This window comes from Haematobia irritans, chromosome 4 (genome assembly GCF_050003625.1).
Source record: "Haematobia irritans isolate KBUSLIRL chromosome 4, ASM5000362v1, whole genome shotgun sequence".
In the NCBI taxonomy this organism is placed as follows: Eukaryota; Metazoa; Arthropoda; class Insecta; order Diptera; family Muscidae; genus Haematobia; species Haematobia irritans.
The window spans coordinates 20,577,896-20,601,705 of record NC_134400.1 but is presented as its reverse complement, the minus strand read 5'-3'; the positions used below and the strand labels follow the sequence as shown (position 1 = coordinate 20,601,705).

Here is a 23,810-nt window from a genome sequence, read left to right as displayed (position 1 = left end):
CACTTGCCTTATACGGAAATACCAGCAAAATATATTTTAAAGCTCCTTAAAGCACGGAAACATCGGGCGAATTGAGTATTCGATCGGAAAACGTCGAATTTTTAATTATTTTATCTTAAACTTTTGATATTTCATTTACAAATGGACTGGAAAGTAAAACAAATATCTATGTTAACCGATTGAAACACTTTTCCGAAAAAATCACAAAATATAAATAAACCAGAAAACAGCTGATAACAAAAACTGTCAAAATAACGCACAGCGTTGCCAACGGAGTATAAAAAGTGAGGAGATAATTTACACGGAGAAACATAGCAGTTATAGAGACTGCTGATAGATGGCGGTAGTGTTGGTTTTGTTTCACCGTTAATTCAAATTAAACAGAAACAAAATAAAGAAAAAAATATATACTTAAGAATATAAACACTAAGTGATGCAAAGATTCCCTGCTACACCAAGCACGTCACAAAATATTCAACAGATAAAACGCAGACTTTTCGAAATATCTCCAGAAGAGGAAAATATGGCCAAAAAACCTGTGGGAAATATGGAAGTTGCTGACCTAATGGAACTAATGAAATCCACAATGAATGTCATCTTAGAGGAGAAATTATCTAATTTACCTACGAAGCACGACATAGATGAGCTTAAAATTTCCATATCTGAAGTAACCACAGAAATATCGAGTCTTAAAGACGAAAATCAAAAATTGAGAGAAGAAGTGGAAATTCTTAACCCTGGACAGTCATCCTTCGTCAAAATGACGACGCGTAATTTCATTTTCGATCTAAAATGCATTTTAGTCGATTGGGAAATGATAAATTTAAGTTATACAAATGCAAATATTTTATGAATTTTTGTTGTATTCTAATTAAAAACAAAATGAATAAGAAAATAAAATCAATTTTGGTTCACATTTTTGCTCACAGTGCAAATTATAGCATCTTGAAATAAGCCGTAGTCAAAATGACGAAGGATGACGTTAGTGTACAAAAAATAAGGATGACTGTCCAGGGTTAAATTAAAACTCAACGATAATGATAGCAATATACGTTGGTTAGAGCAACAAATCTGCAATTCTAAACTGGTATTTAAAGGTATTCCCAACGAGAAGCCAGCTTTTAACGCTGTACTCAAGATTTGTACAGAAAAATTAAAAATAAACCCAAATATAATATCAGCTAAAACTGTATTTGAGCGAGATGGAAAGCAAACCGCCATAGCAGATTTTGGAAATGAAAGTGCCGCCTTGGATATTCTGCGAAACACAAAAAATCTGGCCGGTTCTACAATTTCCATCGAAAGGGACTTGAACCCTAGACGGCAGAAAAATAAAGTGGCCTTGTTAATGGTGAGGAAGTACATTTTGAAGGACTCCAAGAAATACAAAGTGCTGGTAAGAGATGACCGAATGAAAATAAATGATAAATGGTTTTCGTGGGACAGTGGAAATCGTCTTGTATGTGGAAAACTGTCTGCTGAGACGGTACTGAAAGATTTGTATGGCGAAGATCTATCCAAAACTAATTTTAATGACACTTTCGATAACATATTCTCAAAAAACTAGAAAGAAATATGCCTGAAACCCCAAAACAAAAAATATTATTAAAAATTGTCTCATATAATATAAACGGATTGCCAAATAAATATTTGTACCCATACTTTTTTGATTATTTGTGCAACTTTGATGTAATTTTGTTAATAGAAACTCACTTGGAGGGAGAATTTACAAAACAGGCAGAAAGATACTTTCCAGGTTATGAAATTAAATGGGTAAATGCGGATAGAAGTTGTCGATTTGGACGGGCGATTGGAGGAGTTATGCTTGGAGTAAAACGAAATATTACTACAAAAAATGTGAGGTATAAAATTAAAAGTATTAATGGATTTATCGCCGTTGAAATATGTTTAGGAGAATTTAATGCATTTATTGTCCCACTATATTTGAGAAGTGCTAATTGGGCAAAAGACTTCGAAAATGTCAAGCAACTTTTGGACATAACAAAGCATGAGTCTGTGGCACTTATAGGAGATATTAACATAAGAATAGGTGAACTCCAACAAGAAATTATGCCATTATTCATGGAAAAGTTCCCATCAGGTTTGGCCAGACGTAGTTCTAAAGACAAAGTTTGTAATGGGAGAGGACGTACATACACTGAATTTTGTAATGAAAACAATATGATTATTTTGAATGGGCAAACGAAGGGAGACGAGGAAGGTAATTTTACTTTTATCAGTTATGCGGGAAAGTCTGTCAACGATATCTGCTCAATATCTCAATCTCTCTTACAAAGCGTAGAAGATTTCACAGTGGAAGACAAAATTTGGTCAGATCACATGCCAATAGTTCTAACTCTCAAACTTGATTTCTGGGGAAACAATGCAAATAAACTCAAATTACTGCCAAAACTTATGTGGAAAGAATCCGAAAGGAATAATTATCAATGCAACTTGAATAGGAACCTTCAAGAGATGTCAATTGTAAATGAAACCCTCACATTAAAGCATCTAACGGATGTAATAATTAAATCAGCAACAAAAGTACAAATTACACCAACTTACACTAAGAAAAATAAGTGGTTTAACGATAGATGCCACTGGGCTAGGAAAAAGGTTTTTGCAAGCTTGCACAAATTCAGAAAAACAAATAATGAAGCGGATAAATCTACATATTTAAAGGCCCAAAAGGAATACAAATTAATTTGCGAATCAAGCAAACAAATGTACTATGATGCAATTACAAGAAAACTTAATTGTATCCACAATGGCAAGGAATGGTGGACACTGGCGAAAGAAATAGGTAACCAAAGTACCCAAATTAGTCCACAAGTAGATGCCAAAACACTATCAAACTATTTTCGGACATTGTTGAATCCCGAGCAGAATGCACAGATTATTTATTACGCCCCAATGCTAACGAACAATTTTTTGTTGGACGCTGACATAACAGTAGCAGAAATCAAATCCATCCTATCTTCAGTCAAATTAAACAAAGCCCCAGGTGAAGACAGAATCCCTTACGAGTTTTTCATTAATTCCACAGATAATTTTCTACAAAAACTTGCCCAGGTATACAATCACATATATACACACGGAGACATCGATGAAGCAATTATAAGAACCGTGATCTTTCCTATACACAAGAAGGGCGCATTAAATGAAGTTTCTAATTACAGAGGAATATCATTTATTAACTGCGTTGCAAAAATCTTCATGGGAATCTTGAATGAGAGGCTATTCAATTGGGCAGAGGAAGAAAAAGTATTATCAGAATACCAGGCTGGCTTCAGAAGAGGTTATTCAACCACCGATAATTTATACACACTAGCGTCGATTGTGCACTTAAAGTTAGCGGAAAAGAAGAAAGTTTATGCATTTTTTGTAGACTTTAAAGCTGCTTTTGATATGGTTTGCAGGAGACTAATGATTTATAAAATGCATCAACTAGGAATATCATATAAATTTGTGCGAATGATAAACAATATTTATGAAAACACACTCTCTGCAGTATGGACAGGTGAGGAATTATCGGATTATTTCGAGACAACTTCAGGTGTTAAACAAGGATGCCTGCTTTCGCCTCTGTTGTTTGCCCTTTATATGAATGATATCCATGATGCACTACGAGGTGGAGTAATAATTGATGATATTAATATACGAGTACTATTATACGCCGATGACATTGTGATCATAGCTGAGGAAAGATCGGAACTGCAAAGCATGATACAAAATCTAGAACATTACTGCAATGATTGGAACCTTACTGTCAACACAAACAAATCAAAGATATTGGTGTTTAGAAAAGGTGGCAAGCTTTCCGAGCATGAGCGATGGACTTATCGTGGAGAAGAAATCGAAGTAGTTTCGGAATATAAATATCTGGGAGTTATTATTACTCCACAGATGAAATTCCGTAGTCATATCCGAAATAGGAACATACAATCTAAGAGTGCGATTAAAACGACATGGAAAAACTTTTTACAGAAAGACAATATAAACCTGTGGCAAAAATGGAATCTCTATCAGGCCGTTTGTAGATCCATTCAATCTTATGCCGCTCAGATATGGGGATATGGAAATTTTGAAGAGGTAGACAAACTACAAAGATATTTTCTAAAGAAAGTTTTACATCTACCAGATACTACGCCAAACTACGCTTTAGCGATCGAAACCGGACTTGAGGAGGGACATTTATATACACTTAACCTGCATCTTAATTATATTAAAAGAACTCTATTTAAATACCACCAGGAAAGACTTCCTTGTCGAATGACAAAAATCATTATACAGAAGAACCTATTCTGGGCTAAGGATATAAATAATATGCTGAGAGAGATTGATCAGCAACCAATATCAGTGAGAACATCACAAAATATGTTTAATAACACGGCTACCATCCTATTAGAGAACTTAAGACAGAGATATAAAAATAATTATTTACAAAAGGCTCTAATGTCCAATGCCCGAATATATAAAAAACTTAACCATACAATAGGATCCAAGTACTTAAACGGTCAATACAGCTCCGGAGATATAACATGGATACTGAAAACTAGATGCGACCTGATAATCCTAAATGGGAATAAACGTTATAGAGAAGCGACAGCAAACAACCAATGTACGTTATGTAATCTACGTGAGTGCGAAAACCTACAACATTTTATGGGAATTTGTCCAGTATTGGGAGTCTACCGACAACATTATTTTGGGAAACTCCAGCTTTCTGAAGACGAAATAGTCGAGATACTAAATGGAGGGGAAACGGCAGACTGGAAGAATATGATATCTTATATAAAAACGGCGCTACGGTTTAGAGACTTGATTACCACAGAGTTTAATTGAATGTTTGAAACAAAATTTAATTGTACCGTTTTATTTTACTCAAGATTTCAGCAAAAATTAGTCTAAGGTTCGGCTGACGACGAAAGTCATAGCCGTATATCTCTTTGTTTTATTTTATCTTGGGTCGATTTATTTATTAACTTGAATTCATACTCAATATATTCATAATTATTAGAACATGAAATGTAACTTATTAAACAATAAAGAGATACTACTACTACTACTACTACTACTACAATGTAAAATTTCCAGATTTTACTTCTACAGATTTAAGATTTCAAATCAAAACGTTATTTTATAATTTTCTTGCACACTTACAAGAGATGTTAATGATTCCTCTAAAACTCAAACAAAAATGGTTCTTATAAATCCAGAATCTGATATAGTCCTCATAGGTGAAATCTTTAAATTAATCTCCGAGAAGTGTCCTCAAGTCCTCAAGCCCTCCTGAAATTTCAAAGGAAACCCTAATATTTGGTTCATGGTGGTGGGTATTTAAAATTCGGCCCGGCCGAACTTAGTGCTGTATATACTTGTTATGATTCAACTTTTCTATCCATATTAGCACTGACATCCCTACTGCCCATACATCAAAGAAATACTACAAAGCGAAGGAAGATTTCGAGGAAGGTACATTGGTTCTATGCACATATTTCTCCGCACAAATAATTTTCATTTTTCTTTGTAATTTGTATAAATTACAAACCAAAAGACTAGAAGTAAAAAATCAAATACAAAGACAATTGGTAAAATGCTTAGTAATAAAACAATAAGGACTAGCCCTCTAACATCCCTTAAAATTCGCCTCAGCGCCATCTAAGTGGGATTTCGATTAACGATTAAATTTATATTGAATGTGACAACCGTTTTGTTCCCTTATTAAATTTGATCAATTTTCTGATAAAAAAAAAAAAACAAATATCGCATAAAAATGACGGGAGTATTGGAGATTGTAGTATGCTACATTTGAAATTCCGTTGTAAAAAAAATAAAATACCAACAAAAATTATGAACTTTATTTAAGTGCTGGTCAATTGCTTTCAATTAATGCTGCTTTGGGATTCAGCAAAAACTTTCGTTTAATGGAATTATCGACGAGAAGACTAAAGCAAAAACAGGTGGAAAGATGACACGAAAAACTATACGGGACAACCAAATTCAATTTGTTACAACAGAAAAAATGAATTTGTTTGCTTTCTTTTGATTTTTGGCGAGGCTGGCATGGGATTAATTCCACCCATTTTATTTCCTACAGTCAACAAAGTTTTATATTAAGGGACAATAAAGTGACATGAAAAATAGAAATATTTTTATTCGAAAAATTTCTAAAGAAAAGTTTGGTATACAAAATTTGTGGTCGAAAAGTATTTATAAAAATTGTTCAAATCCAAAATATTATACTTTTATTAGATGACAACTTGCTAACGAAAATTTTTCTCCAACAATAGATTGTTCCTCCAGCAGTTTTAATAGAATAAGTTTTAGTTAAACAATTTATGTAGAAACATTTTGTTATCGAAATTTTTCTACAGAACAATTTTTCGATTTTCGATTTTCGATTACATAATTTGTTTTTCTATAGAAATTTTTCAATTACAATATTCTACTAAAGAAAATGTGCGCTATCAAAATTTCTCTGTAGAAAATTTTTGATTACAAAGTTTTCGGTAAAAAATGTTCGATTACAAAGTGTTTTGATTACAAAATTCTTCTATAACAAATGATCGATTACATAACATTTTCCGATAAAACATTTTCGATAACAAAATTTTCAGACAGCAAATTTTCTGTTGCAAAATTTTTCTATAACAAATAATCTATTAAAAATTTTTTTCCATTACAAAATATTTACTACAGAAAATCTTTGATTTTTTTCTAAAGAACATTTTTTATTATATAATTTTTCTACAAAAAGTATTCGATTATCGGAAAATGTTTCCCGTAGAAAATTTTGTAACAAAATTTTCCGACAGTAGATTTCTCATTTCAAAATGTTTCTATAATTTTCGATTGCAAAATTGTTTGATTACAAAATTTTTGTACAGTAATTATTTATTTTTATTTTTCGATTACATAATTTTTCTATAAAATTTTTCCAGTAAAAACTTTTCGATTACAAAATTTTCCAACAGCAAATTTTCTATCACAAAATTTTTCTATAACAAATTTTCGATTCCAAAATTTTTCTATTACAAATTTTTTCTATAACAAATTGTTTTCATAGACCGTTTCCGATACGTAGTTTTCGACTACAAAATTTTCCGACAGCTAATTTTCTATTAATTTTTTTTTATAGAAAATTATCGATTACAAAATTTTTCTATAACAAGTTTCGATTACAACATATTTACTAAAAAAAAAATTTGATTAAAAAATATTTCTATATAGATAATTATTTATTACATTCTATTTCGATAACAAAATTTTTCTTAACAAATTTTCAATTATAAAATTTATCGATAAAATAAGTTTTCTATAACAAAATTTTCGACTACATAATTTTTCTATAGAAATTTTCCCATATACAATTTGCGATTACAAAATTTTCGGCCAAAAAATTTTCTATTACAAAATTTTTCTATTATAAAATTTATCGATAAAATAAGTTTTTTATAACAAAATTTTCGACTACATAATTTTTCTATAGAAATTTTCCCATATACAATTTGCGATTACAACATTGTGCGCCAAAAAAAAAAATCTATTACAAAATTTTTCCATAATAATAAATTTTCTCTTACAAATTTATTTAATAGAAAATTTTCTATTATAAAATTGTTCTATAACAAATTTTCTATTACAAAATTTTCCCACAGAAATTTTTTGATTACAAAATATTCCGAAAGCACATTGTCTATTACAATATTTTTATAGAAAATTTTCGATTAGGAAATTTTCTATAGAAAATTTTCGACCACAAGAACTTTTCTATAGAAAATAGTTTTTTTTTTCTAAAAAAACAAATACAACTATGCAAACGTTTTTTTATACCCTCCACCATAGGATGGGGGGTATATTGACTTTGTCATTCCGTTTGTAACACATCGAAATATTGCTCTAAGACCCCATAAAGTATATATATTCTGGGTCGTGGTGAAATTCTGAGTCGATCTGAGCATGTCCCTCCGTCCGTCCGTCTGTTGAAATCACGCTAACTTCCGAACGAAACAAGCTACCGACTTGAAACTTGGCACAAGTAATTGTTGTTAATGGGCCATATCGGTCCACTTTTACGTATAGCCCAAATATAAACGGACGCTCAAATTTGGCTTGCGGGGACTCTAAGAGAAGCAAATTTCATCCGATCCGGCTGAAATTTGGTACATGATGTCAGCATATGATCTCTAACAACCATGCAAAAATTGGTCCACATCGGTCCATAATTATATATAAACCGATCCCCACATTTGGCTTGCGGAGCCTCTAAGAGAAGCAAATTTCATCCGATCCGGCTGAAATTTGGTACATGGTGTCAGCAAATGGTCTCTAACAACCATGCAAAAATTGGTTCACATCGGTCCATAAATATATATAGCCCCCATATAAACCGATCCCCCGATTTGGCTTGCGGAGCCTTTAAGAGAAGCAAATTTCATTCGATCCGGCTGAAATTTGGTACATGGTGTCAGCAAATGGTCAATAACAACCATGCAAAAATTGGTCCACATCGGTCCATAAATATATATAGCCCCCATATAAACCGATCCCCCGATTTGGTTTGCGGAGCCTCTAAGAGAAGCAAATTTCACCCGATCCTGCTGAAATTTGGTACATGGTGTTACTATATGGTCTCTAACAATCATGCAAAAATTGGTCCATATCGGTGCATAATTATATATAGCCCCCATATAAACCGATCCCCAGATTTGGCTTGCGGTGGCTCTAAGAGAAGCAAATTTCATCCGATCCGGTTGAAATTTGGAACACGGTGTTAGCATATGGTCTCTAACAACTATGCAAAAATTGGTCCACATCGGTCCATAATTATATAGAGCCCCCATATATACCGATCCCCAGATTTGGCTTGCGGAGCCTGTAAGAGAAGCAAATTTCAACCGATCCAGCTGAAATTTTATACATGGTGTAAGTATGTGGTCTCTAATAACTGCGCCAAAGTGTTTCACATCGGTCCATAATTATATATAGCCCCCATATAAAAGGACCCTCAGATTTGGTTTGCGGAGCCTCTAAGAGAAGTATATTTCATTCGCTCCGGCTGAAATTTGGCACATGGTGTTAGCATATGGTCTCTAACAACCATGCAAAAATTGGTCCACATCGGTCCATAAATATATATAGACCCCATATAAACCGATCCCCCGATTTGGCTTGCGGATCCTGGAACAGAAGCAAATTTCATCCGATCCGGCTGAAATTTGGTACTTGGTGTCAGCAAATGGTCTCTAACAACCATGCAAAAATTGGTCCACATCGGTCCATAAATATATATAGACCCCATATAAACCGATCCCCCGATTTGGTTTGCGGAGCCTTTAAGAGAAGCAAATTTCACCCGATCCGGCTGAAATTTGGTTCATGGTGTTACTATATGGTCTCTAGCAATCATGCAAAAATTGGTCCATATCGGTGCATAATTATATATAACCCCCATATAAACCGATCCCCCGATTTGGCTTGCGGAGCCTCTAAGAGAAGCAAATTTCATTCGCTCCGGCTAAAATTTGGTACATGGTGTTAGTATATGGTCTCTAACAACCATGCAAAAATTGGTCCACATCGGTTTATAATTATATAGAGCCCTCATATATACCAATCCCCAGATTTGGCTTGCGGAGCCTCTAAGAGAAGCAAATTTCCTCCGATCCGGCTGAAATGTGGTACATGGTGTCAGCAAATGGTCTCAAACAACCATGCAAAAATTAGTCCTCATCGGTTCATAATTATATAGAGCCCTCATATATACCGATCCCCAGATTTGGCTTGCGGAGCCTGTAAGAGAAGCAAATTTCAACCGATCCAGCTGACATTTTATACATGGTGTAAGTATGTGGTCTCTAATAACTGCGCCAAATTGTTTCACATCGGTCCATAATTATATATAGCCCCCATATAAACGGACCCTCAGATTTGGCTTGCGGAGCCTCTAAGAGAAGTATATTTCATTCGCTCCGGCTGAAATTTGGCACATGGTGTTAGTATATGGTCTCTAACAACCATGCAAAAATTGGTCCACATCGGTCCATAAATATATATAGACCCCATATAAACCGATCCCCCGACTTGGCTTGCGGATCCTGGAAGAGAAGCAAATTTCATCCGATCCGGCTGAAATTTGGTACATGGTGTCAGCAAATGGTCTCTAACAACCATGCAAAAATTGGTCCACATCGGTCCATAAATATATATAGACCCCATATAAACCGATCCCCCGATTTGGTTAGCGGAGCCTTTAAGAGAAGCAAATTTCACCCGATCCGGCTCAAATTTGGTACATGGTGTTACTATATGGTCTCTAGCAATCATGCAAAAATTGGTCCATATCGGTGCATAATTATATATAACGCCCATATAAACGGACCCCCAAATTTAGCTTGCGGATCCTCGAAGAGAAGCAAATTTCATTCGCTCCGGCTAAAATTTGGTACATGGCGTCGACTTGAAACTTGGCACAAGTAGTTTTTATTGATGTAGCTCGGATGGTATTGCAAATGGGCCATATCGGTCCACTTTTGCGTATAACCCCATATAAACGGACTCCCAAATTTTGCTTGCGTAGCCTCTAAGAGAAGCAATTTTCATTCGATCCGGCTAAAATTTGGTACATGGTGTTAGTATATGGTCTCCACTGACAATGCAAAAAATGGTCCACATCGGTCCAGTATTATATATAGCCCCCATATAAAGCGATCACCAGATTTGACCTCCAGAGCCCCTTGGAAGAGTCAAATTCATCCGATTCGGTTGAAATTTGGTACGTGGTGTTAATATATGGCCTCAAACACTCATGGAAAAATTGGTCGAAATCGGTCCACAATTATATACAGCCCCCATATAAACCGATCCTCAGATTTGAACTTCGGTGCCTTTTGGAGAAGCAAAATTCATCCGATCTGGATGAAATTTGGTACGTGGTGGTAGTATATGATATTTAACAACCATGCCAAAATAGACATATAAATCCATAATCATATATATCCCCCATATAAACCGATCCCGAGATTTGGTTCGGAGCCTCTTGGAGGAGCAAATTTCATTAGAGTCAGTTGAAATTTTGTACATTGTGGTAGTATATGGCCGTTAATAACCATGCCCAAATTGGTCCATATCGGTCTATAGTAATATATAGCCCTCAGATAAATCGATCCCCAATCACACAAAAATTGGTCCATATCAAGTTCATAATTGTATATAGGCCCCATATTTCAATTCTGGCTATCTACCACGTATGGACTAACTCACAATTTAGAAGAAAAATTTTGATATAGAAAAATTTTGATTAGTATATATATTCTATAAAAAAAATTATTTTTAAATATATTGTATAGATTTCTTTTATTCTGGCGCTCTACCACGTATGGACTAACTCACAATTTAGAAGAAAAATTTTGATATAGAAAAATTTTGATTAGTATATATATTCTATAAAAAAAAAAATTATTTTTAAATATATTGTTTAGATTTCTTTTAATGGATTGAAGTTAAACTAGGTATTAAACTATGGCATTTATTGTAATTAGTTATCTAATATCTTTGTTTTTGTAAAAAATTCTTAATTCCGATTTTAAAATTCCTCTATTTCATTTACAGTTTTCTGAAAAGCGCATCGATGAGACACCAGTACAAATCCCCAATTAGCTGGAAATTCACTTAGAAAATTTGTGACAAACAAATTTTTTTAATTAAAGTACAGCCCACAAAGTTAAAGACAAAAGTCAAGTGTCTGCTGCTATACCAGCAAAGCGACGACAAGGAAGGAACAAGTGCCATTAAAAAATCGCCAACAAAACGGAAAAATCTATACGCATTCCCCCACACTAAAGGGAAGAAATATGAATGAGACAATTAAAAGTAATAAAGATTAATTAACAAAAACAAAAAAATATAAATACACAAAAAAGTATAAGCCAACACCAAATCATAGTGGAAAGTCCAGCACATCGTAATGCTGACGATGATGATAAAAAGCAATTAAAACCACATTTGGACAAAATAGAAAAACTGAGGAGGAATAATCATCAACCACAATACAAAGCAGCGACAATCAGAATCTGGAATACTTGGAACAAAAGACCAGTGATAATTTTTATTTTTGCATAAAAACAAAATAAAAATGTTCAGACAGAGAAGAAGGACCGACCGACGGACACAAAATCTATAAAAATGTAAATAAGCCACGGAGTGGCTAGGGTGATAAGCAAAGGAAAACAATATGACAGACACACGAACAGAGAGGCAGCCTGATGAAAAAATAAATTGCAGCACTTTGTCATAGGGCATTTGGGATATTTGAATGACACAAACAACAGAGAGAGAAACAAAGAAAATATAGCTGACCTGCCGTGGAGAGCCAACGTCCAACACTATCAGGGAAAATAAATGCATAATAATATTGACAGCATTGCCTGTGATTGACAACACAACTCCACATAGCCGGCGAACGCACAAAACAAAACTTCTTCTTCTTCGCCAATAGCATTACTCTTGGAGAAGTGGACACAAATACGAAATCAATGCTTACAAATTGGTATCATTTGCTTCGAAATGCAGAATTCAAAACGAATTTATCAATATCACCACCACCAAAAGCCATCAGTAATAGCTGCTGCTGCCTTACTAATGGCATTGCTGGTAATGCCTGTTTTAGTCACTTCCGTTCGCCATATTGATAATGACGATGAGTATCATGATGAACAACAACAGCTGCTGAGGCAACAACTACTGCAGCAACAGCAGCAGCAGCAGAGACAAAAGCAACAGCAATTACAACGTCGTCGAAGTAGTAGTAGTGGCGGTGGTGGTGGTGGTGGTGGCATTGAAGGTGTAAATGGCCCAGGAGGTGCTAGTGCCTATCATCATCGACCAAATGAATCACAACATTGGAAACGTATTAACAAACAATACCCAAGTAGTGTTGTCAACCACTATTACAACAGCCACAACAACAACAACAATAACAACAATCAATATGGCATTAATAACAATAACAAATTGTCAATGGCCTTAACCAAATACTCTTCACAAAGTACCGAGACTCAATATGCCGACGATGAGGAAGACCCCGATGTCAACAATGATAATCTCTATCATTCGCATGAAGAGGATGATGTAGGTGATGATGATGATGAGGATATGTATTCAGAAGATTCAACGGATGTTGAGGCATCAATTGATTCCATTATGTCATCAAATGTTAAGCAGACAATTCAACATGCGCCCTATGGTGAGTATGGTTTTGTGTGTGTATGTATATATGCGAGTGTCAATGACTATGTTAAAGAGATTAATTAAAGTGGTATGTAGGGAGAGAAGTGTTATGCTTAGAAGTGACGATATTCTAATATTGAAAAAGAGAGAGAGAGAGAGAGAGAGAGAGTATGACGATATTAATATTGATCTGTATGTGTTTGAAAAAGAGAAGCATCTCAACCAAAAATGTTCTTCTTGCTTTCGTAAACACCTAAGGTTCGTTCTAAAGCTGCCGAAAATTGAAAAGCCTACAAAAAGAGATTAGTTGAAGTGGTATATAGGGAAAGAAGTAATTTCTAAGGAGAGAAGTGGTATGCTTAGGAGTGATGATATTCTTATAATGAAAGAGAAAGTATAACGATGTTATATATAACTACACCACTCAAAAAATTCTTCTCCTTGACTTCGTAAAGACTTATGGTGATTTCGATTGGGAAAAAAAGGTGCAACATTCACGAAATTGATTGCAAAATATAAAGGACACTGTCATAGATTTTGGATCCTGTAACCCTCACAATATTATGAATTAACCATAACTTTGGAATGACACTATCATTTGGGCGAAACACACAATGAGGGAAAAAGTACTGTAACACCAAGGCAACCTATTTTTTGCGAATCGAAAACGCCCTTAGTGTTCAATTGAAACTTCCTACCAAAAGAGATTAATTGAAGTGGTATGAAGGAAGAGAAGTGCTATGAGGGAGAGACGTAGTATGCATAGGAATGGTGATATTATAATAATGAAAAAGAGAGAGAGAGAGAGAGAGAGAGTATGAGACGATGTTATTACCAATCTATGTGTTTGACAAAGAGACACATCTCACCCAAATAATTGTTCTCTTCGTAAAGACTTAATGCTCAGGTTAGAGCTCTCGGAAAATTGAAAAGCCTACAAAACGAGAATAATTAAAGTGGTATGAAGAAGGAAGAGAAGTGATATGTAGAGAGTGAAGTGGTATGCTTAGGTGAGGTGATATTCTAATCATTAAAATTACAATTTGAGAAGATATATAGACAATATAATTTTCTGGTCTAAACACAAAGTAGAAGTAGTTAAAGATGTACAAATTTAATTTAAAAAAATTAATAACTTTAACAAAAAATCATTTTCATATTTAATCAAAGTTTCAAATGGATATATTTTTCCTATAGTTCAGGTTAGAGCTCTCGGAAAATTGAAAAGCCTACAAAACGAGAATAATTAAAGTGATATGAAGAAGGAAGAGAAGTGATATGTAGAGAGTGAAGTGGTATGCTTAGGTGAGGTGATATTCTAATCATTAAAATTATGATTGTTTAATGTGTTTGAAAAAGACAACCTTCATATCCAAAAAGAAGATATATAGACAATATAATTTTCTGGTCTAAACACAAAGTAGATGTATTTAAAGATGTACAAATTTAATTTAAAAAAATTAATAACTTTAATAAAATTCATTTTCATATTTAATCAAAGTTTCAAATGGATATATTTTTCCTATAGGATTTTCTGTGGACGATTGTTTATTTTGCATCCATCCATCCATCCGTCCGTCCGTCCGTCTATGTTTTTGGTGTTCGCAGGATTCCGGTCGCATTTATTAACCGATTTTTATGAAGTTTGGTACACGGTGGTTTGTGTCAATGTCAATTAATTATTAATTGACATTGGTGACTGATATTATCATTTCGCTGATTGAAGAAATTTTAATTAACAATTATGGACAAACTTCACGTTTGTCAACTATTTTGAATTTCCAAAAATGAACTAAGTTGAATTATTGTAAATGAATTCTGGATTATAAATTGAGTTACTGTTACTGAATTTCCATAAAATCCTAATTAAATTAATATTTTGAATTGTCAAAGTGCTGAACTAAAATCTATTGTGAATTATCGCATATTTACATCTAGTACAGTAAATCAGCTGGTTTTAAGTTTCCTTTCTATCACTCACTGCTAATTTTCCTGCCGCATCATAAAGGTGAGCCTCTCTTCTCATTTCTATTTTTATACCCACCACCATAGAATGGTGACGGGTATAAAAAGTTTGTAAGTTTGTCATTCCGTTTGTAACGCATCGAAATATCGATTTCCAACTATATAAAGTATATATATTCTTGATCAGGGAGAAATTCTAAGACGATACAAGCATGTCCGTCTGTCCGTCTGTCTGTCTGTCTGGCTGTCTGTTGTAATCACGCTACAGCATTCAATAATGGAGCTATCGTGCTGAAATTTGGCACAGAATCGTCTTTTGTCTGCGCGCAGGTCAAGTTCGAAGATGGGCTATATCGGGCCATGTTTTGGTATAGACCCCATATAAACCGACCTCCCGATTTGGGGTCTTTCGCTTATAGAAACCGTAGTTTTCATCCAATTTGCGCGAAATTGAAAATCTAGAGATATTTTATGACCTTGAAGAGGTGTGCCAAAAATAGTGAGTGTCGGTCCATGTTTTGGTATAGCCCCCATATAAACCGACCTCCCGATTTGGGGTCTTTCACTTATAGAAACCGTAGTTTTCATCCAATTTGCGCGAAATTGAAAATCTAGAGGTATTTTGCGACCTTGAAGAGGTGTGCCAAAAATGGTGAGTGTCGGTCCATGGTTTGGTATAGCCCCCATATAAACCGACCTCCCGATTTTACTTCTTGGGCTTATAGAAACCGTAGTTTTTATCCAATTTGCCTGAAATTGGAAATCTAGAGGTATTTTTGGGCCATAAAGCGGTTAGTATCGGTCGGTATTTTAGTATGGCCCCCATAAGAACGATTTCCCGATTTAACTCCTTAGGTTTCTAGAAACCGTAGTTTTTGTTCGATTTGCCTGAAATTGTAAATATTCTCGTATTTAAGGCTCACAAAAACGTGTATCGGATTAAGTTTTTATCGGTCCATTTGGTAATGCCTCCATATAGACCAATTTCACTTCTTGTGAGTATAGAAGGCGCACTGATCATGAAAATTGCTTGAAACTCAATGTAAAATTTCCAGATTTTATTTTTCGGGTGAAAATCTACAGATTTAAAATTTCAAATCAAGACGTTATTTTATAATTTTCTTGCACACTTACAAGAGATGTTAATGATTCCTCTAAAACTCAAACAAAAATGGTTCTTATAAATCCAGAATCTGATATAGTCCTCATAGGTGAAATCTTTAAATGTATCTTCGGGAAGTGTCCTCAAGTCCTCAAGCCCTCCTGAAATTTCAAAGGAAATCCTAATATTTGGTTCATGGTGGTGGGTATTTAAGATTCGGCCCGGCCGAACTTACTGCTGTATATACTTGTTCTTATCTACCCTCAATAAGTTTGTTGTTGTAAATTGAAACTCATTGGTTGTCCATCTTTTTATACCCTCCACCATAGGATGGGGGGTATATTAACTTTGTCATTCCGTTTGTAACACATCGAAATATTGCTCTAAGACCCCATAAAGTATATATATTCTGGCTCGTGGTGAAATTCTGAGTCGATCTGAGCATGTCCGTCCGTCCGTCTGTTGAAATCACGCTAACTTCCGAACGAAACAAGCTATCGACTTGAAACTTGGCACAATTAGTTGTTCTTGATGTAGGTCGGATGGTATTGCAAATGGGCCATATCGGACAATTTTTACGTATAGCCCCCATATAAACCGACGGTCAGATTTGGCTTGCGGAGCCTCTTGGAGGAGCAAAACTTATCCGATTCGGTTGAAATTTTGTACATGGTGTTACTATATGGTCTCTAACAACCATGCAAAAATTGGTCCACATCGCTCCATAATTATATATAGCCCCCATATAAACCCATCCCCAGATTTGACTTGTGGAGCCTGTAAGAGAAGCAAATTTCATCCGATCCGGCTGAAATTTTTTACATGGTGTAAGTATGTGGTCTCTAACAACTGCGCAAAAATTGGTTCACATGGGTCCATAATTATATATGGCCCCCATATAAACCCATCCCCAGATTTGGCTTACGGAGAAGCAAATTTCATCCGATCCGCTAAAACTTGGTACATGGTGTTAGTATAAGGTCTCTAACAACAATGCAAAAATTGGGCAACATCGGTCCATAATTATATATAGCCCTCATATAAACCGATTCCCAGATTTGGTGAAATTTGGTACATTGCGCTAGTACATGACCGCTAACAAAAATTGGTCCATATCGGTCTATAGTTATATATAGCCGATCCCCAAAAATAATCTACGAAAATTTGATTTCTATAGAAAATTTGGTCAAAATTTTATTTCTATAGAAAATTTTGTCAAAATTTTATTTCTATAGAAAATTTTGTCAAACTGAATTATATACTTACTTAATCGGCCTTTTTTGTTTAATATATAGCCCGTATAGACTAACTTACAAGTGAGAAGACGGTGTTAAGAAGTTTTAAGATACCTTGCCATCGGCAAGTGTTACCGCGACCCAAGTAATTCAATTGTGGATGTCAGTCTGTAGTAGAAGTTTCTACGCAATCCATGGTGGAGGGTACTTAAAATTCGGCCTGGCCGAACTTACGGCCATATATACTTGTTATTTCTTACATTGCTTTCCGGTTGGGTTTCATTTGGATTTTAATTTATTGTTTATGTGTTATTGGATTTTAATTTATTAATTTGAGAAAAAATAAATTGGCCTATACAAAAGATACAGTCCACTTCTCATACTCTTCAGGGATTTCATCATTATTCCACTCATTCCCGCTATCGTTGGTATCCCACCACACAGCTGTGCAAATTAATTAAATGAATTAATTTCTTGATTGAAGTCCAAAAAATATATTTTGGATTCTTGTAAAATTTTGGAATCCAAAATCAATCAAATAATATCAAATAGAAATAAAATTATGACAAAATTTACTGCAGAAAATTTTGACAACATTTTGGATTCTGTTGGTGATTCCTAATTGATCCATAATAAAGTACGAAAAACTATGACTCACATCATTAAATTTATGTTAATTGCCTCGACTAATTGAAGATTCATGGGAAGCTCTGACCCCTGGGAAAATGTTCATGCCGTATGCTTCATAAAATCAACAATTGGAAATAAATATTTTATGGACTATCGATTTTCATTTGGAATTTTCATCGTTTCTATTATTAATAACAGCTTGGAATTTTCTATTTTTTTTTTGTTCAAACCAACAAATATGTCTAATTTGTAAAATCTTTTAAAGTTCAGCGAATAAGGTTATCACTACAGCCCAAGCTTGTTTCAATGCAAACATCAGACTTCAGACACTATCAGCAGGCTGTCACTTGTAATGAACAATCGATTCATTGAAGACTTGGAAAAATTTACTGTGGTTTTTTGATTTGGGTTTATTTTTATTTTGATTTTATTTTGATTTTTGTGGCGAATAAAAATAAATAACATAAATAAATCAGATCAAAAGGAAATATACAAAGAAGCCGCTTTTAACAGAAACAAGAATAACAAGTATATACGGCCGTAAGTTTGGCCAGGCCGAATCTTATGTACCCTCCACCATGGAATGCGTAGAAACTTCTACGAAAGACTGTCATCCACAATCGAATTACTTGGGTTGTGGTATCTTAAAACTTCTTAACATTGTTTTCTAAATTGTGAGTTAGTCCATACGTGGTAGAGAGCCAGAATTGAAATATGGGGGTCGCTTAAATGGGGGCTATATACAATTATGAACTTGATATGGACCGATTTTTGTGTGATTGAGGATCGATTTATCATAGGGTTATATATAACTATAGACCGATATGGACCTAGTTAGGCATGGTTGTTAACGGCCATATACTAGCACAATGTACCAAATTTCAACTGACTCTGATGAAATTTGCTCCTAGAAGAGGCTCCAAAACCAAATCTTGGGATCGGTTTGTATGGGGGCTATATATAATTATGGACTGATATGGACCACTTTTGGCATGGTTGTTAAATATCATATACTACCACCACGTACCAAATTTCAACCAGATCGGATGAATTTTGCTTCTCCACATTACGTACAAAATATCAACCGAATCCGATGAATTTTGCTCTTCCAAGGGGCTCCGGAAGTCAAACCTGGGGATCGGTTTATATGGGGTCTATATATAATTATGGACCGATTTCGACCAATTTTTGCATGGGTGTTTGAGGCCATATATTAACACCACGTACCAAATATCAACTGAATCAGATGAATTTTGGACTTCCAAGAGGCTCCGGAGGTCAAATCTGGTGATCGGTTTATATGGGGGCTATATATAATTATGCACCGATGTGGACCAATTTTTGCATGGTCATTAGAGACCATATACTACACCATGTACCAAATTTCAGCCGAATCGGATCGGATTTGCTTCTCTTAGGGGCTCCGCAAGCCAAATCTGGGGATCGGTTTATATGGGGGCTATATATAATTATGGACCGATGTGGACAAATTTTTTCATGGATGTTTGAGGCCATATATTAACATCATATACCAAATTTCAGCCGGATCGGATGAAATTTGCTTCTCTTATGGGCTCCGCAGGCCAAATCTGGGGATCGGTTTATATGGGGGCTATATATAATTATGGACCGATGTGGACCAATTTTTGCATGGTCATTAGAGACCATATACTACACCATGTACCAAATTTCAGCCGAATCGGATCGGATTTGCTTCTCTTAGAGGCTCCGCAAGCCAAATCTGGGGATCGGTTTATATGGGGGCTATATATAATTATGGACCGATTTCGACCAATTTTTTCATGGGTGTTTGAGGCCATATATTAACATCATATACCAAATTTCAGCCGGATCGGATGGAATTTGCTTCTCTTATGGGCTCCGCAGGCCAAATCTGGGGATCGGTTTATATGGGGGCTATATATAATTATGGACCGATGTGGACCAATTTTTGCATGGTCATTAGAGACCATATACTACACAATGTCCCAAAATTCAGCCGAATCGGATCGGATTTGCTTCTCTTAGAGGCTCCGCAAGCCAAATCTGGGGATCGGTTTATATGGGGCTATATATAATTATGGACCGATGTGGACAAATTTTTTCATGGATGTTTGAGGCCATATATTAACATCATATACCAAATTTCAGCCGGATCGGATGAAATTTGCTTCTCTTATGGGCTCCGCAGGCCAAATCTGGGGATCGGTTTATATGGGGGCTATATATAATTATGCACCGATGTGGACCAATTTTTGCATGGTCATTAGATACCATATACTACACCATGTACCAAATTTCAGCCGAATCGGATCGGATTTGCTTCTCTTAGGGGCTCCGCAAGCCAAATCTGGGGATCGGTTTATATGGGGGCTATATATAATAATGGACCCATTTCGACCAATTTTTTCATGGGTGTTTGAGGCCATATATTAACATCATATACCAAATTTCAGCCGGATCGGATGGAATTTGCTTCTCTTATGGGCTCCGCAGGCCAAATCTTGGGATGGGTTTATATGGGGGCTATATATAATTATGGACCGATGTGGACCAATTTTTGCATGGTCATTAGAGACCATATACTACACAATGTCCCAAATTTCAGCCGAATCGGATCGGATTTGCTTCTCTTAGAGGCTCCGCAAGCCAAATCTGGGGATCGGTTTATATGGGGGCTATATATAATTATGGACCGATGTGGACAAATTTTTTCATGGATGTTTGAGGCCATATATTAACATCATATACCAAATTTCAGCCGGATCGGATGAAATTTGCTTCTCTTATGGCCTCCGCAGGCCAAATCTGGGGATCGGTTTATATGGGGGCTATATATAATTATGGACCGATGTGGACAAATTTTTTCATGGGTGTTTCAGGCCATATATTAATACCAATAACCAAATATCAACTGAATCAGATGAATTTTGGTCTTCCAAGAGGCTCCGCAAGCCAAATCTGGGGATCGGTTTATATGGGGGCTATATATAATTATGGGCCGATATGGCCCAATTTTTTCATGGTTGTTAGAGGCCATATACTAACACCATATACCAAATTTCAGCCGGATCGGATGATCCCCAGATTTGGCCTGCGGAGCCCATAAGAGAAGCAAATTTCATCCGATCCGGCTGAAATTTGGTATATGATGTTAATATTTGAGGCCATATGATCGGCCTCAAATATCGGATGAAATTTGCTTCTCTTACACCGAAAGAATTTTCTTCGTAAAAAGAACGAAAAATTTCGTTAAAAGTACGAAATTTGTCATTGTTTTACAACCAAAGAAACTTTTCATTAAAAGTACGAAATATTTCGTACTTTTTACGAAGAAAAGTTCTTCCAAAATTTTCGTAGTTTGTAAGAAAAAAATTCGTACTTTTTATGAAGATTCTTCGTACTTTTTATGAAAAATCTTCGTACTTTTTATGAAACAATTTCGTTCTTTTTATGAAAATGTTTCGTACTTTTTTTGAAAAATTTTCGTAGTTTTTACGAAAAATTTTCGTGCTTTTTATGAAAAAATTTCGTACTTTTTTCTGAAAAATGTTCGAACTTTTAGAAAAAAAATTATAGTCGAAAGTGCATTTGGTTGTAGTTGCAAGTGTGAAAAATTACATCACTACTTTACATCTTAAGTTTTTGAATAATTTTTAGTTTTATTGCTTCACTTTTATTCATAGCGCGCTATCACCCAAATGAGAAGTAGCATAGACTTGCATAAAAAAATAGAATAAAGGAATACACTCAAGCACATTATAAAAGACAATTTAATGCCGCGAACGGAAATTTTACAACTTCAATGAAACTTCTTCGTTATTTCAAAGAAAATGTTTCGTACTTTTTATGAAGAAATTTTAACGCAGAATGTTTCGTAAAATATTCGTAAAAACTTCTTCACAAAATTCATGAAATGTGAAGAAAGTTTCGTTAAAAGTACGAAGAAAAGTTAATGTAGAATGTTTCGTAGAAGTTTCGTATATTCGTAAAATGTTCTTCGTAAAATTTACGAAAATGAATGAAAATTTCGTTATTTTAATGAAGAATTCAGGAAGAATTGTTAATGAAGAATTCTTCGTAAAATTAACGAAGAGAATTCTTTCGGTGTAGGGGCTCCGCAAGCCAAATCTGGGGATCGGTTTATATGGGGGCTATATATAATTATGGGCCGATATGGCCCAATTTTTGCATGGTTGTTAGAGGCCATATACTAACACCATATACCAAATTTCAGCCGGATCGGATGATCCCCAGATTTGGCCTGCGGAGCCCATAAGAGAAGCAAATTTCATCCGATCCGGCGGAAATTTGGTATATGATGTTAATATATGGCCTCAAATATTAACATCATATACCAAATTTCAGCCGAATCGGATCGGATTTGCTTCTCTTAGAGGCTCCGCAAGCCAAATCTGGTGATCGGTTTATATGGGGGCTATATTTAATTATGGACCGATGTAGACCAATTTTTGCATGGTTGTTAAAGACCATATACTTACACCATGTACCAAATTTCAGCCGGATCGGATGAAATTTGCTTCTCTTATGGGCTCCGCAGGCCAAATCTGGGGAGCGGTTTATATGGGGGCTATATATAATTATGGACCGATGTGGACAAATTTTTTCATGGGTGTTTGAGGCCATATATTAACATCATATACCAAATTTCAACTGAATCAGATGAATTTTGGTCTTCCTAGAGGCTCCGCAAGCCAAATCTGGGGATCGGTTTATATGGGGGCTATATATAATAATGGGCCGATATGCACCAATTTTTGCATGGTTGTTAGAGGCCATATACCAACACCATGTACCAAATTTCAGCAGAATCGGATGAAATTTCCTTCTCTTTGAGGATCCGCAAGCCAAATCTGGGGATCGGTTTATATGGGGGCTATATATAATTATGGACCGATGTAGACCAATTTTTGCATGGTTGTTAGAGACCATATACTAACACCATGTACCATATTTCAACCGGGTCGGATGAAATTTGCTTCTCTTAGAGGCCTCGCAAGCCAAATTTGGGGGTCCGTTTATATGGGGGCTATACGTAAAAGTGGACCGAGATGGCCCATTTGCAATACCATCCGACCTACATCAATAACAACTACTTGTGCCACGTTTCAAGTCGATAGCGTGTTTCGTTCGGAAGTTACAAAGATTTCAACAGACGGACGGACATGCTCAGATCGACTCAGAATTTCACCACGACCCAGAATATATATACTTTATGGGGTCTTAGAGCAATATTTCGATGTGTTACAAACGGAATGACAAAGTTAATATAACCCCATCCTATGATGGAGGGTATAAAAATTAAATGAAGAGCACTGCTAATGACCAAAACAAACAGTTGGGCTGAAGTACACTAACCACTGTCTGAATTATTGCGATGAGAAGAAGGCCAGAGAGAGAATCAAATAAGCAAATCCTGACACACAAATTCCAAAAGAAATCGAAATTTCTATGCCAAGCACTAAACCCCTTTCTTATTAAATTCTATTGTCCCAAATAATTAAATTTCCAGTGACTTTTAATTAATACAAACTTTTTGATATGTAATTTCCTTATTAATCTATTCCCGAATACGTTACACTTGTTATTTTGCAGACATTTCTATATCTCTTCCTCATTGCAACCCC

At 35.2% G+C, this 23,810-nt stretch overlaps 2 protein-coding genes across 5 annotated transcripts in view; both read left to right on the top strand.

Moving 5' to 3' along the window:
• Window positions 1-23,810, top strand: part of Reck (Reversion-inducing-cysteine-rich protein with kazal motifs) — a 178,392-nt gene that overhangs the window by 22,643 nt on the left and 131,939 nt on the right. For all 4 annotated transcript variants that reach the window (XR_012722384.1, XR_012722385.1, XR_012722386.1 and 1 more), the window contains exon 2: window positions 11,614-13,246. Coding sequence is in view for 1 of the 4 variants with exons in the window: in XM_075308565.1 (XP_075164680.1) it covers window positions 12,568-13,246 (679 nt within the window). In the remaining 3 variants the exon portion in view is untranslated. The remainder of the gene's footprint in view (window positions 1-11,613; window positions 13,247-23,810) is intronic.
• LOC142235318 (uncharacterized) lies at window positions 1,770-11,661 on the top strand. Its single transcript, XM_075306574.1, has 5 exons — window positions 1,770-1,773; window positions 1,913-4,639; window positions 5,021-5,030; window positions 5,411-5,591; window positions 11,614-11,661. The coding sequence occupies exons 1-5, from the start codon at window positions 1,770-1,772 to the stop codon at window positions 11,659-11,661; spliced, it is 2,970 nt and encodes a 989-aa protein (XP_075162689.1).

Excerpts from the sequence above, each read along its gene's own strand:
- LOC142235318 (XM_075306574.1), top strand. Across the intron at positions 5,592-11,613 it reads ATCAAATACAAAGACAATTG|TTTTCTGAAAAGCGCATCGA; the intron begins GTAAAATGCTTA and ends TTTCATTTACAG.